The 22,242-nt window shown below is 36.3% G+C and overlaps 1 protein-coding gene across 1 annotated transcript in view; it reads right to left on the reverse strand.

Annotated features, from left to right (window-relative positions):
- Positions 1–22,242, reverse strand: part of MAGI2 (membrane associated guanylate kinase, WW and PDZ domain containing 2) — a 1,281,842-nt gene that overhangs the window by 303,835 nt on the left and 955,765 nt on the right. The window contains exon 11 of the mRNA XM_034641709.1: positions 13,660–13,717. Coding sequence (XP_034497600.1) covers positions 13,660–13,717 — 58 coding nt within the window. The remainder of the gene's footprint in view (positions 1–13,659; positions 13,718–22,242) is intronic.

Raw genomic sequence — 22,242 nt, forward strand, 5'->3', positions numbered from 1 at the left:
GTGGATAAAAAGGTGTTCAGGAATATTCAATTCTGCTCAGCTAGAGTATAAGGCAAGTGATTACACACACATACATGACTGCCTGTGGCTGGCATGGAAGCCAGAGACAGGGCGAGAGGATGAAAGCTGTAAGATGGGAAAACCAGCTGTAAGTCCTGGTGTGGGGTGTGGTTTTGTCAGAAAGTCTCCCTACTTCCATTATATGACTTTAGTCTAGTGCACAGCCGTAGCTCTCAGAGTCTCCACTGTGGAGGATGTGCCTTATTCCTGAACTTGGGGGGCATATTATGAGTTTTACCGTACCAGCCAAATAGGAAAGTTGTGGTGCTCCTTAGAATTCTCAATCATTGCAGCTTCATTTACTGGCCACCTCCAATGCCCTAGGTCTTGTTCTTACCTGGGGCTCTGAGGATGAGTAAGAGGTGCTCCAACACTACGAAGAATCACATCATCCAGGGAATTAGACATTACTGTGTGCTGGGAGGTATGAGCACAATCTGACCTGTAATATCCTCTATGTTGAACTGGGTTCTCACTGATTAATAAATTATTTATGAGCTGTTACAATGTGAAGTCACACTATAGTCTAAGCCTGCTGAGCTCCATACATCACTCAAATACAGTGACAGACATACACAGCCATGGATACAGGAACACTTCGGAGTCTGACTTGAAGGACTGTGGGAGAATTAGCAAAGACACTCAGAATAGTGAGGAATCATGCAGGCAACATCACTGATGTCTGCAATTATCCAGGAAGGAGGAAGCCAGGGAAAGAGTGCTAATCAGGATGGATAAGACTGGGGCAGAACTGTGGCCGATTCTCACAGTCAACAGGGCATGAAGATATTTCCAGTTCCATATAATACCAAAAGTCCCAAAGTTTCCAGGTCCAATAACCATAGTAAAAAAAAATATAAACAAGTATTATGCTTGACTATTGGGTCTTTATTACTGCCTGGGCCAGTGGGAAATAAAATACACAGCAATTCCTTTTACATGCTAGAAAGTAAAGAAGGGGGAATCAGAAAACCTGACAAAATTAAAAAAAAAAAACTTTTATTTTGATACTTGGAAAACACTTATTGTGATACCATGGGGCCTGAATGTGGGCAGGAGGCTCTCATTCTGAGAATTTAAGGACTCTGGGAAGAAAGGCATGGGGGAAAAATGTAGTCAGAATAGAAGATAAAAGTTCAGCAGAACCAAGAGCAAAGAAAGGTGGGAATGAGTTCCTTTACTGTTTTAGTTTTTGTTTTTAAAGATTTTATTTATTTATTTATTTGACAGAGAGAGAGAGCACAAGCAGGGGAAGCAGCAGGAGAGCGAGAAGCAGGCTCCCCACTGAGCAGGGAGCCAGATGCGGGGTTCGATCCCAGGACCCTGGGATCATGACCAGAGCCAAAGGGAGACGTTTAACTGACTGAGCCACCCAGGTGCCCCCCCACCCATCACTACTGTTTTCAACAGATTGCTTTTTGGGGGACAAGTATTATTGCAGAGTTTTACATAATTAGCACACTATGTCTAAAATTATGCCATTAGTGGAAGAGCAAAGCTTCACACTGATTAGACGACTGTTTTATGTCACCGTAACAGGGTATGTACTTTTACATAACGTGTCTGTTCCTTTTTATAATACACGTGCAAGGCTGGCAAATTTAGGCCCCCACATTTGGCCGAGCCTGTATTTTTCATTCTGAATCTCTAAATAAAGAAGATGAAAGGTGTAATATTGAATATTTCAGAACATTCCATTTTGCACACTTTTAAAGTTACTTTGTTCTTGTTCTGATTTAAATTATTTAATAGGTGCCAAAATCTGGTGAAAAAAAAAATTGTTTGGAGAATGAATGGCAGCCTTGTAAAGAAAGGAGAAAATAAAGGGAGAATGGTGAATGGTAGAGGAGGCTGGGAACTAATATTCATTGAGCAAATGCTATATGCCAAACCCTCAGCTAAGCAGGTTCCACACTTTTAATTTACCTGCTCCTCAAAGAGGATAAGCGATTTTCTGCGTATCTCACAGTAAGGGACAGATGCATGATTCACAAGCAGCCCTGTGTAGTGCCAAAGCCAACAACACTGATTTACGTGGTTCTGATACAAACATACTCTTACTTTTCAAGTGACATAACTTATGTATATGCAGACATGGGCTGTGTTTAGTAATTTTTAATATACTTTGGCCAGTGATTCTGAATTTCTTTTTACCAGGATTCACTGTGAAACTGGTAACTTTGACAGGATTGTAAATTACCTGCTGATTTTCTGAAGGCAAATATTTTGAAAATACAGCACATTATTTTGATTAAATAATTTTATTTTCTTCAAAGAACCCAATGACTATGTACATAGAAATACGGGCTTCCGTGTATATGTGTGTGCATGTATATTTTGCATACTGTGAAAAATGAAATGGTAATGAGAACGTGGGTGAGGAACCAGGAGCCTTGGTTTTGCATAATGTGGTTTTCAAGCCCGAGGAGTCTCCTTTAAGGATCGCCTNATGTACATAGAAATACGGGCTTCCGTGTATATGTGTGTGCATGTATATTTTGCATACTGTGAAAAATGAAATTGTAATGAGAACGTGGGTGAGGAACCAGGAGCCTTGGTTTTGCATAATGTGGTTTTCAAGCCAGAGGAGTCTCCTTTAAGGATCGCCTTTTCAATTCCTTTAGGGTCAATCCTAACTCAATTTTCTTGAACGGTGCCCTTGAAAGTCTGGAAGTTGAACATGGGCCATGTCTCTGGCAATTATGATATTGATAATAAGATAATTCTGCACTAATATTTATGAACAGGTTAAAGTTGTATGTGAGTAAGAATGAGGTAGTCAATTACACAAATATGCATGTCTTGTCTCAGATTTTGAAAAGGGCATGTTAGGTCCTGCTGAGATCCAGTGATACAATAAGAAATGAAAATGAGACACTTACTCAGCAAGAAGTTCCTTATATGCTAACATGGTGGACAGTGGAGCGCTGGTGAGCTCTCCCCCCACCCGCACATAACAGGTACCTCTAAACTGTGGACTCAGGAGGAATAACAGAGGGGAGGGGAGCCACCCGCCCTCTCTGCTGTCCTCAATCTCACATGGACCTCTTGGGTTTCACTAATGTGAAAGCCACTGACAATGAGTCTGAGTCGTCACTCTCTCCTATTTTTAAGACCAAATTAGTATTTGGGGCTTAAGCTACATTTGAAGGCTAGGTCAGCCACTCACTCACTACCTTTGTGAAATTCCCCTAATATGTCCAAACCGCAACTGCCCATCTGGAAATATCCTACTCACCTCATAGGACTGTTTTGAAGACCACACAGATAAAATATATGAAAGTGTTTAGGAGCGCCTGGGTGGCTCAGTCATTAAGCATCTGCCTTCGGCTTAGGGCGTGATCCCAGAGTCNTCCCCTAATATGTCCAAACCGCAACTGCCCATCTGGAAATATCCTACTCACCTCATAGGACTGTTTTGAAGAGCACACAGATAAAATATATGATAGTGTTTAGGAGCGCCTGGGTGGCTCAGTCATTAAGCATCTGCCTTCAGCTTAGGGCGTGATCCCAGAGTCCTGGGATCAAACCCCACATCAGGCTCCTCCGCTGGGAGCCTGCTTCTTCCTCTCCCACTCCCCCTGCCTGTGTTCCCTCTCTCGCTGGCTGTCTCTCTCTCTGTCAAATAAATAAATAGAATCTTAAAAAAAAATTAAAATTAAATAAAATATATGAAAGTGTTTAAAGATGAAACGTGATGTAAATTTAAGTTGATTTTAATATTATTGTTATATTCAGAGTGCGAGGGTTAAGTATAGCCTAAATACGGATAACATAAAGTCTCTAAATTCCTGTCCTGCGCTGTAACTCTATTCTACCACCTACTAGCTTGATGGCTTGCCCATAAAACAGGAATAACAGCAACAGTAAAGTGTTGTGGCGATGATAATGATTAAATGAGTTATGTAAGATATCAACTACCTACCAAGTGCTTACTAAATGGTAGCTATTAATATCATTTTTCTGAGCTAATAGTTACTAAGTAGTATAAAGTCAATCCCACACACTAAATTACTAAATATTACAGAAAAAAGAACAATCGTTCCTACCATTTTATCTATCTGAAAATATATTCACATTTTTTTTGCACCCAATTAAAACTAAAGAAAGTAAAATAAGAACAGGATGAGGGGACTCCGTTAGCCTCCATACATGAGTGTTGTGCTTAATGGAGATTTGAACTAAGGTTTTAATATTATGACGAACTTAACACGTGGTACTTAATAAGCTGTCAGAAACTACACACCTAAAGGTGAGTTTCTTTCAGACTAAATTAGTGCAAAATGAATTTTATTCATTTATCACAGCAAGCTGACTTTCTTTTGCCAGTAGTAGATCCAGTTAACCTTCTAAGCCACAGAATTTTTTTTCTTGACAATTTTAAAGTTCATCTTACTTAACTAGATTGAATTTAAACGTGAAATTTGATAATAAAACTTTTTGTAATCCATCTGTTTTTATTAAACAATTAGCTGAGTCTATTGTAATACAATTTCATCTAGTTAAATACAAAGTCGCCTGTTAAATGTTCATAATAAATAATGTTTAACACTGTCACTTCATATCATAATAAAGGGGACAAAAATATTCCCTTTGAATGCATTCGGCCTTGATAACGGTGAAAAATATAGTTCTTACCCTGACTTTTTGTTTATAAGTTTATCTTTATCTTTCTGCCCTTTTAATGACAATCATAACATCATCTCAGGTCTGTAGATATAAAGTACATTTATATTTTCTTCATAGCTTTGTAAGAAGATTCTATTATAATCATCCACCCTTTTAGGAAGGTTTCTTTCCATAACACTCATGTGATGGGGTTGTTAAAACCATTAAAATAAAAATTTTAAAATGGTAATATATATGTTATTGTCTAGCCAAATAACAAGTGGAAATTGAAAGAAAATGCTTTCAAATTTTAAGTATTCTTTGATCAGCAGTTGTGAGAAAATAATGAGGCTCATACAGGAAAATGGCCAGTTATCCTTGTTAACACAGGTGCAGTGGATATTCCTTGAACCAGAGAAGACCTCAGCAATCACCTAATCCAAACCACTCATTTGACAGATAAAAGCCAGTGAGGTTAAGTGTAATTTTGTACCCGCCTGTGAATTCAAGATCGTGGATGCAAAAAGGACAACTATTGCTAACATCATGGTCTGTGACACAACACGAATTTTGAAAAACATTATCTGCATACTGAAAGAGATGAGATTAAAGTTCTCATGTGGGGGTGGAAGACATTACATTTTACCCACTTAGGGTGACCATCCTCCACTGTATTCAATAATTGACTGCCCAAAGAAGGACATCAATCGGCCACTTCCTTGTTTTGACTAAGCTCCCTCATCCCTCTGCCAGTATTAGCATCTCTCTGAGCTGAATGTGATTCCAGTTATGTATCTATTAAAGATATAAAAGACCTAAATGCCAGCCAAATACTTTAGTTCCAGAAAGAATTCTTTTCTAACACCAAAGGGGAAAAATGGTTGTGTTGTTTCACTATGCTAGTTTTCAACATGCTGTGATTCCAAGGGATTTTTTAGGATAATTTTGACTCTATGCAATTTTCACTTCATGTGCTAACTTTAGAACTTAGTCTCAGTCTAAGATATGACTCCAAAGTATGTGATGATACAGATCGGTAGCATGAGACAACAATCCGCAGTTCATCCACAAGAAGCCTAGCATGTTTAAGCCAGAGAGAGAATAACTAAGCTATATAAACTAACTGTTACACACATTCTAGAGTAATAACAATGATTTCTTTATGTGTTATATAACATTGCCTTGGAAAGAGGAAAGCAGGATTGTCCAGTGAAAGATGGCGGCAGATTTCTCTGGGTTGCCTCGCTATGAGCTGCACTGGACTGGGGTCCCCTCCTCCAGCAGGAGGGATGGCCCTTCCCACAGGGCTCTGGGTCTTCTCAGTGCAGGAATAATTCTCTCCACACAGCTCATATCTGGCTCAAAAGCTTGTCTGCGACTCCCTTGAACAGCAGTCCCCCAAATGCAGACTGTCTTTCCTGACTTCATAAGGCTACTTTCAAGTTCTCATGGTCCTATAAAAATGGGGGAGAAGGAGGAAGCATGAAGTCTTTCTTCAGGAGCACACAGCCTGGTGTTTCCAGTTCTGACCATTCTGCCCTCTCTCCCTGGGATGGTGACAGCTCCGGGACTATGTCCCTCACATTACTGCCTCTCCACTAAGTTCCCCTGCTTTGTACTACTGGGCTATGTGCCTGTGCTAACCCTCTGCAAAAGCACCTAACCAAGAGCCCAATTTAATCTGCTAGATTCATAAAAAATGCCTAAAATCAAACAACTCCTCCCAAAGTGTTTATGGATATATTCACAAATATATTCTCAAAGAAAAGTTGATGCTGGAGTGGTAACCCCCCTGTCTTTTATTACTGACTTCAAGACAAAGAAAATAATCCATTAGAATTGTAAAAAATATCTTTTTTTTCTTAACATTTATATGTAACTCTGATGCCATGGGTGAATAATTCATTGTTATTTGTAAAACTCCACCTGCAATTAAACCAATTTAAACTTCTGGATGCTCAAAATATTCTTTATTCGGAATCCGAAGATTTGTTAAATAAGGTGGTTTATGAGATCAAACAGTTGCTAACAAGGGTGTTTTTAATTACAGAGTCTAGTTTTCTTTCCTTCATTTGAAAAGACATTCAGGGGAGGAGAAGGTAACTAGAATATAGAACACATTTTGATGAGATGAGAACGAACCAAAAGTGGTGAAAGGCCTCACAGAATGAAAAATTATCTCTAATCTCAGATAAGCAGTGGATGAGGGGTGTGCATTCAGATCTTGACTGGATGGTCGTGGTAAGAGGATTGGACTTGGGACTTCATTTTGATTGAATATATCACAAATAAAAATATTTGAGGGGCTCTGGCATAAAGAGTAAAAGAAAGCCATAAGCCTTTGTACCAATCTGTGGTTGAACCACAGTGTAATTTAATAGCCATTGAAATTTATCTAATATCAGTAAGTGGTTCAGAGGAGGTAAATAGGAATCACCAGTTACAAACTATCAGAAATGCTAGTGTAATGTAAAGAGCATATGCATGGAGCTAGGGTGTGTCCCTCACTTATGACTCTAGATTGCTTGTTTCTTCCAGGCTGAAAGGAATGATGCCACAGAGATGAAATTGGCCTGGCTCAGGGCATGGGAGGTAAAAATGGAAGGCTGTTGACTTAGCACAAAAGAGCTCCCTGTAGTTCAGAAGAAATCAGGTACCCCATATTTATTCTAATACACTTGCTCCTTTTGCTTGACTGTGAAGTGAACTGATTTATGCTTGTTTAATAAATATGAGAAAATATTTTGTAAAGGGTAGACATTTTATATTAATGTAAAAACAGAGCTACTCTAATTGAGTGGTCCCTCTTAGCTCTACAGGGCATCAGCCTTCATCAAACTTCAACCTTACTGGCCATTTGTCCTTGGAGAGCTCAATGAAGTCCTAGGGGATTGGTTCCCTCATTTGTAAATGTTGTGACTGTCATTTGGGATAATGGATGTGAAAGTACATTAAAAGTTAAAATAGTACCTTAAACATTATTATTCTACTATTACTTTCACAAATCCCCAGCTATATAAGATGATGTGTACCATAGATAATTATGACAAAAATAACATCCTTATGGATTACTCTGAAACCTCAACCCTTTTGGAAGCCACAGAAACATCCTGCTCTGCAGTCCTTGCTTTATCATTTCAATGGGCTTATGGGATTACCACTAATTCTAAAGGAACAGCAGTCTTAATGCCATGTGGCATGCTCTTACCATGAGATTAAATTACATATTTCTTAAAAATCAAACAGTTTCCCTTAGAGTTGTTCGCTTTGGGGGGTATGTTGTAATCACGAATGAGCTACAGAAGTAACGCCATAAGTCAAGGCCTTATCCATGTTACTGGGAGATAGAAGATAAAAACAACTAACATTTATTGAGCACTTACTACATACCTGTTAATTGCTAAACACCAGCTGTGGAATGAGACTGCCCAGGTTCAAATTCTAGCTCTATTATTTAGTACTTGTAAAACTATCTGTACCTCAGTTTCTTTATAAAATGGGGATAGCAATACAAATTTTACAGGGTGTGTGTGTGTGTGTGTATTAAGTGAGTTAGTATATGTAAAGCACTTAGAATACTAATTGGCATGTGGTTAAGTGCAAAATAAAAGGTCTTCCTCTCCTCTTTTCTCTCCCTTCTCTCTCCTTCTGCTCCTTTTCATCCTCCTTCGCCATAACCTGTCTACTGGAGATCTCACAGCTGGGAAGATGCAGGGTTGGCACCGTGACAATCTGCAGCCCATACTCCTGGCTACTAAATGACAATAACTGATGCAGCCTCGTGTTATTGACAAGATCTGGAGCTCACCTCAGTATAGAATACCATCGAGCAACTTCACCAACAATGGCATTCCAGTTTAGTATCTTCTACGACATAAATTTGTAAGTCGGAGAAAGGATTTCTTTGTTAAACAGCTGTCTAAAAAGCATCAAAAAAAGTTCGCTAGTGTCTGCAGATTGATGGGGAAAGCTTAAAGTTTGAAAAATTAACTTTGCACTATCGGAAAAACAATTCTCTAAGAACAAACGGTTTCAAAAGGGCATTTTTTTTCTGTTTATTTCTAATTGGAAATGTTTTACATTCATGCTGACTTGTAAGAAATTCTAAAGTTAGGAAATTTTCCTGGGAAGATTTAGAAAACTACTTAAAGCCATGAAGGGGAGAAACATTCTTAGGATAAGATACTGAGCTGAAATCCTCTCTAGCTACTTTCCAACTTGCAACATCATGACGAATACTCATCATTAACCATGAAATGAATGTGATTTTACTTTTACATTTAATGTTACATTGAAGATATTATGCGGTATCTTTCAGACTTTCTGGAATTGTACACAAGTAACACTTTATAGTAGCAGATGTGTGACATCACATGAAAAACTTATAAAACCTTTACATGAGAATCACATCTGTCAGTGCCCACTATCATTTTAACTGTAGTTATATGGTTTGCTTCTCCGTCTGTGCCAGATGAGGCAGCTTTGCATGAAAGCTGTTCCAGGAAATTGTGTCTTCTGGACTAGCTAGTTAAGCAAATTGTGTAACTGCCATTGAAACCAAAATGTACCCAGCAGACATAATTTCACAAAAGAGGAGAAAAAAACCACATTTGTACAAAAGTCACAGCTGTTCAACTCTACATTTTGCACTTTTTTCATTGAATTTTTCTTTCTTTATGAACAGTGACAGTTACATTTCTAGTTAGCAACTTCAGGACTTCTTAATACATTGCTAAGTGCTGTACTCTCATGGATTTGGTGTCTGTCAGGAAAAATTGGGCTAACTTCTTTCTGCTGTTCCACAGAGTAGAAACTTGGTCCATCTGCCCATCTGCCCATGAAATAAGGAAAGATGTTGAGTGGGGCTCATTGTTCTCTAAAATGCAGAGCTGGGTGGTTGCCCCTACTGCTCCAACCAGTGCCAACATCCCTATGTTAAGATCCACCCAGTATGAACCCCTCTTCTTTCAGGCCTCTCAAGTCTTACTGCCAGTGGCCATCTTGTCTAGAGTCACTCCCGCGTCACTGGTAATGGAGCAAAAGGCTCAGAATACTTGGGTCAGAAGACAGTCTCCCCAGCTGTGTACACCACGATCTCCCTTTGTTGGACATCTTTCTGTGACTGTGAAACTGTACTAGAGGTGGGCCAGAGAGGAGATGCTCTCTAAGGACCCCTCATTCTTAGTGATGAGTCTCAGAGGCTTGTTTACAGTATTACAGATTTTGAATGTTAAATTTACCAGGTGATGATTTCGAGCCAGAGTTTGGAGTCTAAGCTCTACAGTCAGAGAGCTTAGGTCTAAATTACAGCCATTCCTCTCAATAACGTGTGATACTGGGTAAGCTACTTAACTTCTTCAGCCAGCATTTCCCTCTCTGTACACTTAAGACAATCTACATCCTTACCGCTACAGTGAGGATTATAAATGTGGCAAAGACTGTCGAGCACTTAACCCAGTTCATGGCACATACTAAGCACTCAATAAATGTTAACTATTTTGATGATACGGTAATGATGGTGGTGACGATTTTTCTGACTTCTGAATACATTAAACGTATCATCTTAAAACAGAATTATGGCATACAGAGGAAAAGTCGGTTTTGTGGGTCAAAAACAATTCAAGCTGTATAAACACTTTTCTGCTGTTGATTGCTGGAATTCCTATCTGCTTGTCTGGGGTTGACAAGGAGAAAGAGGGCATATCAACTCTGCAGAGGCACGGGCTCATTTCAACCTGACATGACCTGCTGACGACAGAAGGGCCACAGTGCAACTTCTGCTCCCAGGGGCTAGTCTGTTTGAAGAGAGTGGCTGACTGCTAAGTTAGACTTCCAGTGTCCTAGCACAAGCTTTTTTTGCCACTAGGTGGGAAGGTGGAATGTTTGTCATATTTTGTAATCATACCTCTAATTGTGTGAGTGTGTAATTGAACACCAAAAATGATAGCTCTACAGAAAACCCATTGTCTGTCATTATGAATGGACTTAGTGAATCAACATTTTTTTGACTACAGACTTACAATGAAGACCACCTTGCTTCGTTACATTAACTGAACATTAATATGACAAATTTCTATGATTCCAAGATATTGACATCAATGCTATCACTAGAATTATAAACAGTGTCTTTATCTAGGTGTATTAATTCTTATATTCATGATGTCTATAATGCAAATTTGATATAGAAACTTACCTTAAACTAGACAATTATTGTTTTTCTGTATAATTAACGATAAGAAATTGGTGGCCTTTTTCTAACAAAAATAGTCTATACGCTGAAAGTGACAAATAACCACTATGTTCGCATATGTATTCATATAGTTTCCACCAAGACTACTATTTAGAACTAATATATACCTTGTGAAAGTAAGTGTAATGGAGATACAATTCATATTTTTTTTGAACAGTTAAAACAAACTACATAAACAGATATTTTCAGGTAAAATGGACAAGTTGTCCTTGTTGTGATGGAAGATATCCCTGATTTCAAGTTATGTTTACATTATATAGAATAAATTGAGGTATTTTATATTTTGATGAATTTTTTCCAAAGACGTTTCTGAGCAATATTGGAATATAATTCTACTTAAAATTATCTTTAGGTTTGAATTATCTGTCTCAATTTTCTAGTCTCTGATATACCCACACATCTAATTATTGGTGTTAGTATATGTTATGGAATCCTGTAATGGAGAAAAAACCATGACAAGTAGTAGAACTGGATGCAATCTGAAGAAAGTTAAATCTGACTCACTAAGACCTGTGTCTATAATGTCATAATCACTTGAAATCTAAAATTATTAAATATGCTAGACTGATTTAATGATATAAGACATGACTGGCTAAATTATGAACAATTTCTCACTATGAAAGTGAATACATGAAAAATGAAGTGGAGAAATGCAGACAGAAATGTAACGTAAGCAAAAACAAATAAAAAAGACAATCATTTGAAGTATAAAAATAATGAGGACAATTATTTTTTAGGGTCACAGTTAAGTGTCCAATTCAATAATTAACTACAAGGGGTCCACCAGCAGCAGCTCTTTACATGAAGAACACACACTTCAATGAAAGAGAAGGTAGGAAGCATTGCTTTCTGATGTGTTGGGTGTCTCACCTCTATGACAGATAATTCAGGCAGTGAAGAAAGGTTTGAGTTAAGTATTATTTTCCACACTGAAGCCAGCCTGAAAGCAGCTGAGAACATGGAAGGAGAATCTGAAGAGTTAGAACTGGGTGGGTGTCGGTAGGACAAATTTGGCCAGTTGCGTATTTTTGTAAATAAAGTTTTATTCGACGGTAGCTAATGCCCCTTCATTTAAGTGTTGTCTATGGTTGCTTTCAAGCTACAGTGGCAGAGTTGAATAGTTGTGACAAGGTCATATGGCCCCACAGGATATTTGCTATCTTGCTCTTCCTGGAATTTGCTTATATCTGGACTAAAGAAAATTAAAATTAAAATTCTCATTTGATGAATTCTGCAAGGAAGCGTATTAAACACGAGATCCGGTTTGTCACCTCCCTCAGTTCTCTTTCCTTACATGGAAATACCTTGGATTTCAGATGTAATAGTCTTAGACATAGTACAGCCTGATTCAGTGACTTAAGACTAGCCAGCATTTACTGGAAACCTGTAACGTTGGTACATTTATCCAGAAACTGCAGCTATATTATTATTAAAATATGTGCATTTTAATTGATTAGCAATGTAGGGGGCCCAGGGTGTCTTATAACTATATGCAAGTGATGTCCCTTTATTTTTGTAATTAGTGACACCACCAGGCATTTATTTTACTTTTTGCATTTACTGAGTACCGACCTGACATCAGAGCATTAGCTACTATATAAGAAAATTGCATTGGTAAATGAGGTGAATTCACCTTGACTGGAAATGACTGACTGTGGTGGTGACAAAATTGGGGCTCTTCCAAATGAAGATGGTGGTCAGAGTATCCAAGCTCATGAGAAAGATCAAAGAAGCTCATGAGGAAGCGCACAGGTCTTCCTCATCAGTACCTCCCCAGCAAAAAGAAGGGCTTGACACTTAGTAAAACCTCAGTGACTGAACATTGTTAGCAAAACAATTTAGCAATAATGCCATTAATCTCTAACCCTTGACCATCTAGACTATTATTTTTAAACAGAATGTGATTAGAGAAAACAGAGTTAGATCCTGATAAATAATGTGAATACCTTTAGCTTTTCAGTCTCTGCATTTCTTGGGTAGTACACTTTTCTTCAGCACTGTGTAGACTTTGTTATTCACCCAGATGACATTAACAACATTACATAGTAGGAGGAATTAAAAAAATTCTCTATCAGAAGAGGGGGTTCTAGAAAAGTAAGCTGCATATTTAACTTTTGGAAATTATGAACATTACATGATTTTCCTTAATGTGTATATAATTTAATCCCTAATAGAGGCTTTATTTGAAATAAAATAATGGATAGAGGGGGATAACTCATATGTTAAGATACATTAAAGCAATGCAACCTTCATTAGATAACATAAAAATCCAATCTACAGAAAGAATACTATGGATCTGAAATGGCGCCTTAAAAGAGGAAAAAAAAAATCTGAATTTTATTTCATCCTTCAACTGGAAAGTATGGCTGCTTCATCTAATTGGTTTTGAAATCTAGTTTAATAGAACATCTTTTTTGCACAACTAGTCAGCTCCCAACATTTTGATTGCAAAATGAAGGACATTTACTTTGATATCTTTAATTATCACTCATTTAGAGGACAGTGTGAAACACTTTTCCAATTGGTGTTTTAGAATCATGAGTCAAAGGAAAAGAATGACAAATTAGCCAGCTGGAGAAGGAAGAGACAGCTAGCTGATGCTGCTAGAGTCTTTGTGGATACTTCAAAGTAAGATGAAAGGGAAATAAAGCGGCTCCTAGCCACACGTGCTCAATAACTGAAATACTAACACAGTTTCACCACATAGTAATAACAAATTAGTAGGAAACTTAAAGACTTACTCAACATAATAAGTGCCATATATGGGATCATCGATTTTTTCCCAGCCATATGGAAGCTCTGAAAAATAAAGAATTATTTTTTTCAGTAAAGAAGCAACAGATATCACAATTTCTATCAAGAAGTAATACAATTTAATTGTTCACGGATTGCTGAAGTAGTCTACCAAAGTGGAATAAAGCATTCAGAGTCAGCACCAAATTTCTGACTCATATTGTAGGAACTATAAGAAGCACTAACTTAAAAATTGGCAGTTAAAACACAGAGCTCTCTTCTCCGCAGATACACCGCTGGGTCTAGCTGTTTATCCCATGCCAAGCGGTAGGATGGCACGTCCTCGTGTTATCACCACTCAAGGCAGTACAGAAGGCAAATTGCTTTCCTGAAAGTGCATATAGTTTTCTTATTTATTTGTATTGTTAAAAGGAGTATTTCAGGATAAAGATCATATTGTCAAAATACATTTCCGAGGATTGCAAACTGTTTCTGATGACTGAAACAAAGGCATTATAAATTCTCAATTGACATCCCACGATTCAAGATGGTTAGCTTGCTGTTCTCTCCACATGGGTCAGAATTTGAATGCTGCCAATATACTCTCTGGGCATATTTTTTTATAAAGTCTAAAATTTTAAACCTATTTTCCTTGGCAATATGGTTCATATTTTCCATTCTTCACAGCTAATTTTCATACATACACATTTAAAATATCAACAATACTGTAAATGCTTCTACAGGCAAAAACATGCTATTTGAAAACAAGGCTTTGCTTTATGATACCATTTTCCAAATACACTGAGCCTTTATAATTATTAACTCCCATAAATATGATGGATATTATATTTTTCTTGATAGATATTAATTATGTATAGAGAGAGAACTTGGAATCTAAGTCAGATATATTGGCATGCTTTAAATGATATATTTAAATGAAATTTAAAATTTTATCATTGTAGTAATAACACATGTTCACTGTAGACAAGGCATAGTTATAAAAAGAAAAATTAGAAACATCTGCAATATTGCCATCCAGAGATAACCTCTGTTAATATTTTGGTGAATATCCTTTGAATATTTTTAGACATAGATAAAAACAAATAATTTTTTAATAAATTAGATCATACAGTGCATATTGTTTTTGTAGCCTGATATTTCTACTAATAAGATACCAAAGGCATCTTCAATGTGAATGAGCATTACTGTACGATATCACTTAAAATCGGCACAGCAGTGTGCTGTGGTGTGGCTGGAGCCTGTATGACCCCACCTCATCTGTCACTGAATATTTGAGACTTTCCAGTTTTTACCTGTTATATACCATCTGTTGGACTTACTAAAACCTAAATCTTTCATCATTTTCCTAGAAATTTAGTAATAATAAATTCCTAGAAGTGAATTCTGGAGTAAAGGGCATATACCCTTTTATGACTTTTGATATAAATTGCCAGATTATCACTGTCCCACTTGCAAAATAGAACAGTTTGTAATCTCACTGGGGGTTTCTGAATAACTTTGTTTTTCTGTACTGTCAAATTAAATGTAGGTCTGCAGTTCTCCATCCAAAACTTTTGGGGACAGTTAGGTTTGGGAATGAAGAATTTTTCTGATTTTCAGAAGTTAACATGATGCAAATACCTCTATTCCATAACCCTCCGAGCAGAGTCTGTGGAAGCAGTTCATAATCAAACACACAAGTATTTATGCAACCAAAATTATGTGATCTGCACTAAAAGGCACAGATAAAGAGTACTTCATATCAGGTAGCACCGTTTTCCTTCCAGAGTGTCCAAGTCAGGTTACATTTTGGTGCCAAATGAATTACAGAAGGCAGTTTTTAGAGCTTTTGAATTTTTGGATATTCAGATAAAGTACTATAGTATCACATTTTAAAAACGAACCAAATTGATTTTAAAATGGCAGCTTGTCATTGTGTTAAGTTACCTTTCTTGGATTGCTAGGTAGTTCGAACATTTTTTATATGTTTATCCTCAGGCAATTATTTTTCTTTTGTAACTTTCTCAGTTTTTAAAGTCAATTCATAAGAATTCTTTACTTATAAAGGATATTAATCCCTAATCACATGTTGCATATGTTTTTAAGTTTGTTTAGATTTAATTTTGTTGAACATTTTCTTTAACACAGATTTTTTTTAAAGACTTTATTTATTCATTTGAGACAGAGGGATACAGAAAGAGAGAGCCTGAGCAGGGGGAGAGGCAGAGGGAGAAGCAGACTCCCTGCTGAGCCAGGAGCCAGACATGGGGCTCGATCCCAGGACGCTGGGATCATGACCTGAGCTGAAGGCAGATGCTTAACCATCTGAGCCACCCAGGTGCCCCAACACAGATGTTTTAAATTTTATTTGGTAAATTTCTCAGTGTTTCCTTTTATGGCTCTGTCATTGGAGCCTAGCTTAAATACTGAAGATATTTTTCTAGTGTTTCTTTTTTTGTTTTAACATGATGTCTAGGCTATGACTTTATTTTTCTTGCATTAGTCATGTCTTAATAAACATACAATACCTTAAGAATTTTTCTTTCAAAATGATAATAACAGTATTACTGAATATTTACTATGATCAAGGTACTGATGAGCTTTCCATGTGTTAACTCATTTACCCTAACAGCAACTTGGAATCTAAAATCCTTATATTCTGCTTTCAGTGATCTTAACCAATTTAGATATCAATTTAGACACTCTGTCTAGCACAGCATAAACAACACTTAATTTAGATTAAGGATAATAACAGTCCAGATGGTTTTCACCAAATCCCCCAAGCTATCGGAGAATTTGGCTCTTAAAAAGAAGAATCCATTTGACAGATATCTGCTGAGGGCCCTTTATAAGCAGCTAAAGTAAAAGAATACACAGAGGATAGCAGCTGATATTGTGACTATTTATTATTAATATGGCTGAATACACAGATTCATCGTTGTAACAGGTTTAATATCATCTCACGAATATAATAATATGTAAAATAATCACATTAACTAATATATAGCTAACATGGTTAATTTTATTGTGACCAGTCCTGTGTCTTTTTTTTTTTTTTAAGTTCTGTGTCTTAATGGTATTGTTAAATGGAAATATTTCATGGTCAAATTTTTAAAATTACATTTTATAATGTAAACTATTTCTTCACTTGTTCCTCATCTTTGATGCTCTAAGTAAATTACTAATTCTAAGCAATGCATCGCAAAAGTACAGTCAATTGATTCTTTATCTTTGTAGATTTGCAATGCAAACTATTTATTTAGCATCCTGCCCTACTTGACACCACAAAGTATTCATCAGAATTTAGGGGGACTCTGATTTGCTTTGCCTTACATATCAATATATTTTGTTTGTTTGCTTGCTTATTCCACATTTCCAAAATAAATTATTAATTCATTCCAAAACAAAATACACACTATAAACATTTATAGTCTAGGTATTAAATACTTCAAGCATTTTCACTATTAGTGATCCATGACCCACATTTTTGGGGGGGAGGAGAAAGTAATTTTTATTGAACATTTTATTTTGGATATATGAATTGCAATCTTATTTTTTTATGTTTTCTACTACATTTGGCCCAAGGTGAGAAGAGATAGAAAAACATAGTGAGAGCTAAATGCTATGTGCCAGGCATTGTTTCAGGTACACTATGAAAAAACAAATCACTTAATCCTCAAAATTGACTTGACTTGACTTAATCCTTAAAATTTATAAGATGAGGAAATAGAGGTACCAAGAGGTTCTAACAGTTAATGGGTCAATTTTTAAACTCCTATGTCTGAATTCAGAGCCTGCATTTTAATTACTTTATTAACTTATTAATTTTTCATTTATTTATTTTGGAACAAGATGATACATTGTAGCTCTAACCTTCTGTTATAAAGAGCTGTTATTTATTTCATTTTAAATACCTGCAAGGAATTAATGGATGAATGTTACAAGAAACCAGTAATAGATACTCACATCAGTTCATTTGTAAATGTGGCAGAATGGGTATACAAATCTACAATAAATTAATAAAATGCTCTGTGTGTGTGTGTGTATGTGTGTGTGCACTTGTGTGTATGTTTAACGATGTTTTCTTGAGTAGCGAAGAAAGGTCAAGACTAGAATGTTCATGAAAAACCACAAGTTTTTCTTTACTCATAAGAAGGCAAGCCATAAAATAAACTTAATATTATAAGCTGAATAGTATATATCTAGATGATAAAAAGCTAAGAAAGTTAAGAAGCATCTTTCACTGTGAAAATGAACTATTTGGACTTGAATTAGTTTTTAAAAAACAATTGCTGCTATTTAAAATTAAGCTAACAACTGAGAAAAAGAATTTCCAGTTTTGTACTGTTTGCCCAATTAGGCAAGCATGTAGCTTGGAGCTCTTGGGTCCTGGGTTATTTAGAGAATAGTATTCAACAATACCTGACACATTTGAGGATGATTAAGGTCACACTAATGAAAGAATAACATATACTGTGCAAGAGGGGAAAATAAACACTTGAGATCAACAAGGTTAATGCTGCATTAAAAACTATTTTAATTGAGATTTTTCTTCAGGCCATGGAACCATGGAGCAAATTCAGTGATTAGATATTCCTATCATGAGACACTCTGCAAAAGTCTGTGTTACTGTCGAGATTAACTTGTAGTCAGTCCAGACTGTAAGAGGATCAAAAGATAAAAGAGGCATCCAGCTATGCCTGGACTCTGCCACAGCCACCAGGCTATATTTTTTAACTTATTTGCTCTTTCCAATTTATGTATTTGTTTGTTTCTGTTTGTTATGTCCATTTCCAATACCTAAAACCAAGACTCCTTTATGCGAGCTCATGAGAAGCAGTTTTCAGGCTGCAACTGGGAAACTTGCAGAATCCGAGGACAGTATTTCTTTTGGAAATGGGACCTGAATACTGTACTGTGAGAAATCTAGCATACACCACCTTAGGATATCTCAGAAAGATCCTTTTTGTCTCACTCAGTTTTTTGAACTAAGCCTCTTTTCTCTGTGTTTCTGTTTTTCCTTCAGTTCCATTTCATTGTGTACTTCTTCTCTCTTTTCTACTGATTGTTTACTTCTGCTTTCTCATCTTGCCTATGTCCTGGAATGGCCACCCCACATGTGACTCTAGTTACTTTTTATCTCAGGCACTGATAATGCTGCTTTGATCTCTGAGCTTCTCAATTCTGTGACCTATTTCCCCAAAGGATTCATGAATCCAGCTCATATTCTTCAAAACAGATTCAAGTTACTTGACCTAGGAGATCAAGGTAATGGTTGCCCTCAGGTCAAGAATCCACCCACAGAATAATCGGCTACGGCTGGCACCTGTGCCCTTTTGGTAGCTACAGAGCCACATCTGGCAAAGTCCGATAGAGGGACATGCTGTAAGAGAACTGGTCAGTACTCTTCAAAAGTGTCAAGGTCATGAAATAGAAAAACAGGCTGAGGCTTCGTCACAGTATGAAGGAAACTATTGAGACAGGGAAACTAAATGCATTGTAGGATCAGGTCCTGGACCAGAAAAAGGACATTAATGGGACAACTGGCAAAATTCAAGTAAGGTTTATAGATTAGTTAATACTCTACATGAATGTTTATTTCTCGACTTCAGTAATTGCACTTACAAAAGATGTTAACATTAGGGGAAGCTGGGTGAGAGGTACATGGAAACACTATAGTATTTTTGCAATTTTTTTTGAAGTCTGAAATACTTTCAAAATGAACACAGAAAAAAAGCTATTTACCAACTCTCCATATCAAGTAGATGACTTCTACTTACACTTCATTAATATTCCATCCAATATGTGTAACACCGAACTCATTTGAGTAATGTTAATTTTTTAAACAAAATGAGAATGTAGGATTTTTTATTTATATTCTTCTTTTATATTATGTGGAATTTTTCCAATAGACAATTTCAAGAGACTTTTAATTTTGCTATTTTACTGTTTCTGGTTCTGTTTTTTTCCTGTTGCCTATCTTTCTGCTTCCTGGAGAAACTAGGTAAATACATTTATGTTTAAGTCTTACTGCATCTCAAATCTTGGAAAATACAGATTCAATAATATGGCTCAAAGTCAGGCTTTCTTCCTTTTCGGGGGGGCACTGTCTTGTATGAGCCACAGCATGGGTTATGTTAACTCAATAAGGTTGTGTGGAGGCCCATCCTGGTGGGCAGCTTAAAATTCTCTCCAAAGCCATAAAGGCAGATGTATTTAGGAAGCATACAAAGTACTAAAATACTGGAAACAAGGACAGAGACTTGAATGAGAAACCATCTTCTTTAACCCTATATTACTTTTTTGTACTAACTTTTTTAAAATTTAGACTCTTGCTATTGTGTTTTAGGGGTAATGGCTTTACAACAGAACATAAGAAACATACAAAGTTTCCCTAGTTCAAATAATATCAAGTATAGTATACAATGTGGTAATAGCTAATACTCATAGCAAAATCTTTTCCTCCAATCTTTATTAGATTTTTGCAGTACACAAATTAGGAAATATAATTAAATTTTTCTGGAAAAGTTAATTATAACTTGTTTCCAAGTAGTTCTTAGGAGTTTTAGCAGTCATTAGGTGTATGAGTGAGTCTATATGAGAGTCCTTGATATGAATTTTTATTAGAAAAAAGGAAGAGAAGAATACTGTGCAAGAATAAAATATACACAAGATGACTAATAAACTATTACATTTTTATCTCTTCTTTTCCTGTATTCAAAAATGCATTTGTAATTATAAAAGCAAATTCTGAAAACATTCTAATTTTTAACAAAATCCATTCAATACAGACAGATGAAGAAATGTGCACTCAATAATGTTTTGGGCATTCAAGGGCCCTTTCCTACCTGGAAAAAAAGCTAGCAAATATAGATGTGAACTTTTGCAATGCCAACTTAAAGATGGCAGGGTACTGTAACCATTTGAGATGGTGACAAGAAGTGGTGGCTAGAAGGAATGGCACAAGAAAAGGATACTGCCTGGTAAAGTAAAGACTCAGAAAAAGTCATATTTGGTCTAAGTTTGCAAGCTTCACTTGAAGGTCAAAACGTGATGAACCTAGTGTTTTTCTTTAAATTACTAGAGCTCTGGAGAAAGGTCTGGCTATAAAGTAAGATCTGGAAAGCAAATACGTGCCAAGAACTTTGAAATATACAACTCCAGTTTCCTCTTAACCTGTTTAAGTCTATGCTAATCCATCCATTGATCTATCTATTTATCATCATTAGCCACTTCAAATTATTTATTGAAGCATACTGGGCTCCTATGCCGTAAAGGCTGACATCTAAATTTTAACCTCTCTGCATGCCCTGAAAAGCTATAAATATCCACAAAGAGAGCAATAAAACCATCCATAATGCATACCTACAACATAATTAGGAGAAAGAAAATACAATGAACTCAAAAGTTACATATAAGTAGAGACATAAATGCCCCAAACCAGCAGAGTCAGCTCAGGAGCCCCTTCTAGATCAGAAAGGTGGAGAGTATGCAGAAAAAAGGAGAGGGCACCAGGAGTTGGGGGTAGAAAAACAGACAAAATCACCCTCAGAAAGATTCCTCTCCTGAGTGGGGAAATGCTGACAGCAGATCTGGTTGAACAGAACATAGCTACTATGAGGTTGAATGCAAGGGCTTTGGAAGTGAGCAGAACGAGAAGTCTTGAGAAAGCTCTGCCTAAGAAGAAGAGGGGGCTGATGTCAGTGGAGGAAATGGCTCTTAGAAATTTGGTTATGATAAGAAAGAAGCATGAAGTAGAAATTAAGCATCTGCAGAAACAAAACAGAATTCTAGGACCATAAGTCATACAAAGTACTCTCTCAGGGGAAAAGAAAAAAAAAGATGTCATTCACTAGAGAATCAGTACTTCACAAAAGAAACAGAAGATGGTGCTCCTGAACTAGGAATGTAGCTCTCACCAAAATCCTTTATTTTTGCTTAATATAAAACTGTTACTGCTGGTCTATGAGAAAAAAAAGTTCAAAATCAATAGAAAATAGCAGATAATATTCATACTTTAAGAAATCAGAAGTAAGAGTCATAGTAATACAGCTAATGGAAATTCACTATCCTCTATCAAAAGAAAACAAAATCACAAATGAGAAAAATTGTAATGAATCTCAAGATATTTTGAAACAAGCTCTATAAACACAGAAAAACTTTTGAATCAAAAATTTAAAAGCTCTGAACAGACAAAAAGCATAAAGACAGAGTTGACCAAAATCAGAAAATAAATTTTAAAAAATATATTATTTGAAATTAAAACTAAATTACAAGTTGCCCAAGAGAAAATAGATTCTATTGAAAATATAATAGGGATCACTGAGGAAAGACATGACAATAGTGAAGAGAACAAATTGAAATACACAAAAGGTAAAAAGAATCAGAAAGTAATCATTAGTATGGAGGATAAAGATAATCCAGTAAATGTATAATTGGAATACATGAAGAAGAAGAAGAAAATAATAGAATACTTGAAACTATAATCCAGAAATAAAATAACTATCTATTGAAATGGCTTCCCAGGTACTTCAAACATTGTCCCAGAAGAGTCAATTATATATATATATATATATGTATATATATATATA

Source organism: Ailuropoda melanoleuca, chromosome 1, assembly GCF_002007445.2.
Source record: "Ailuropoda melanoleuca isolate Jingjing chromosome 1, ASM200744v2, whole genome shotgun sequence".
In the NCBI taxonomy this organism is placed as follows: Eukaryota; Metazoa; Chordata; class Mammalia; order Carnivora; family Ursidae; genus Ailuropoda; species Ailuropoda melanoleuca.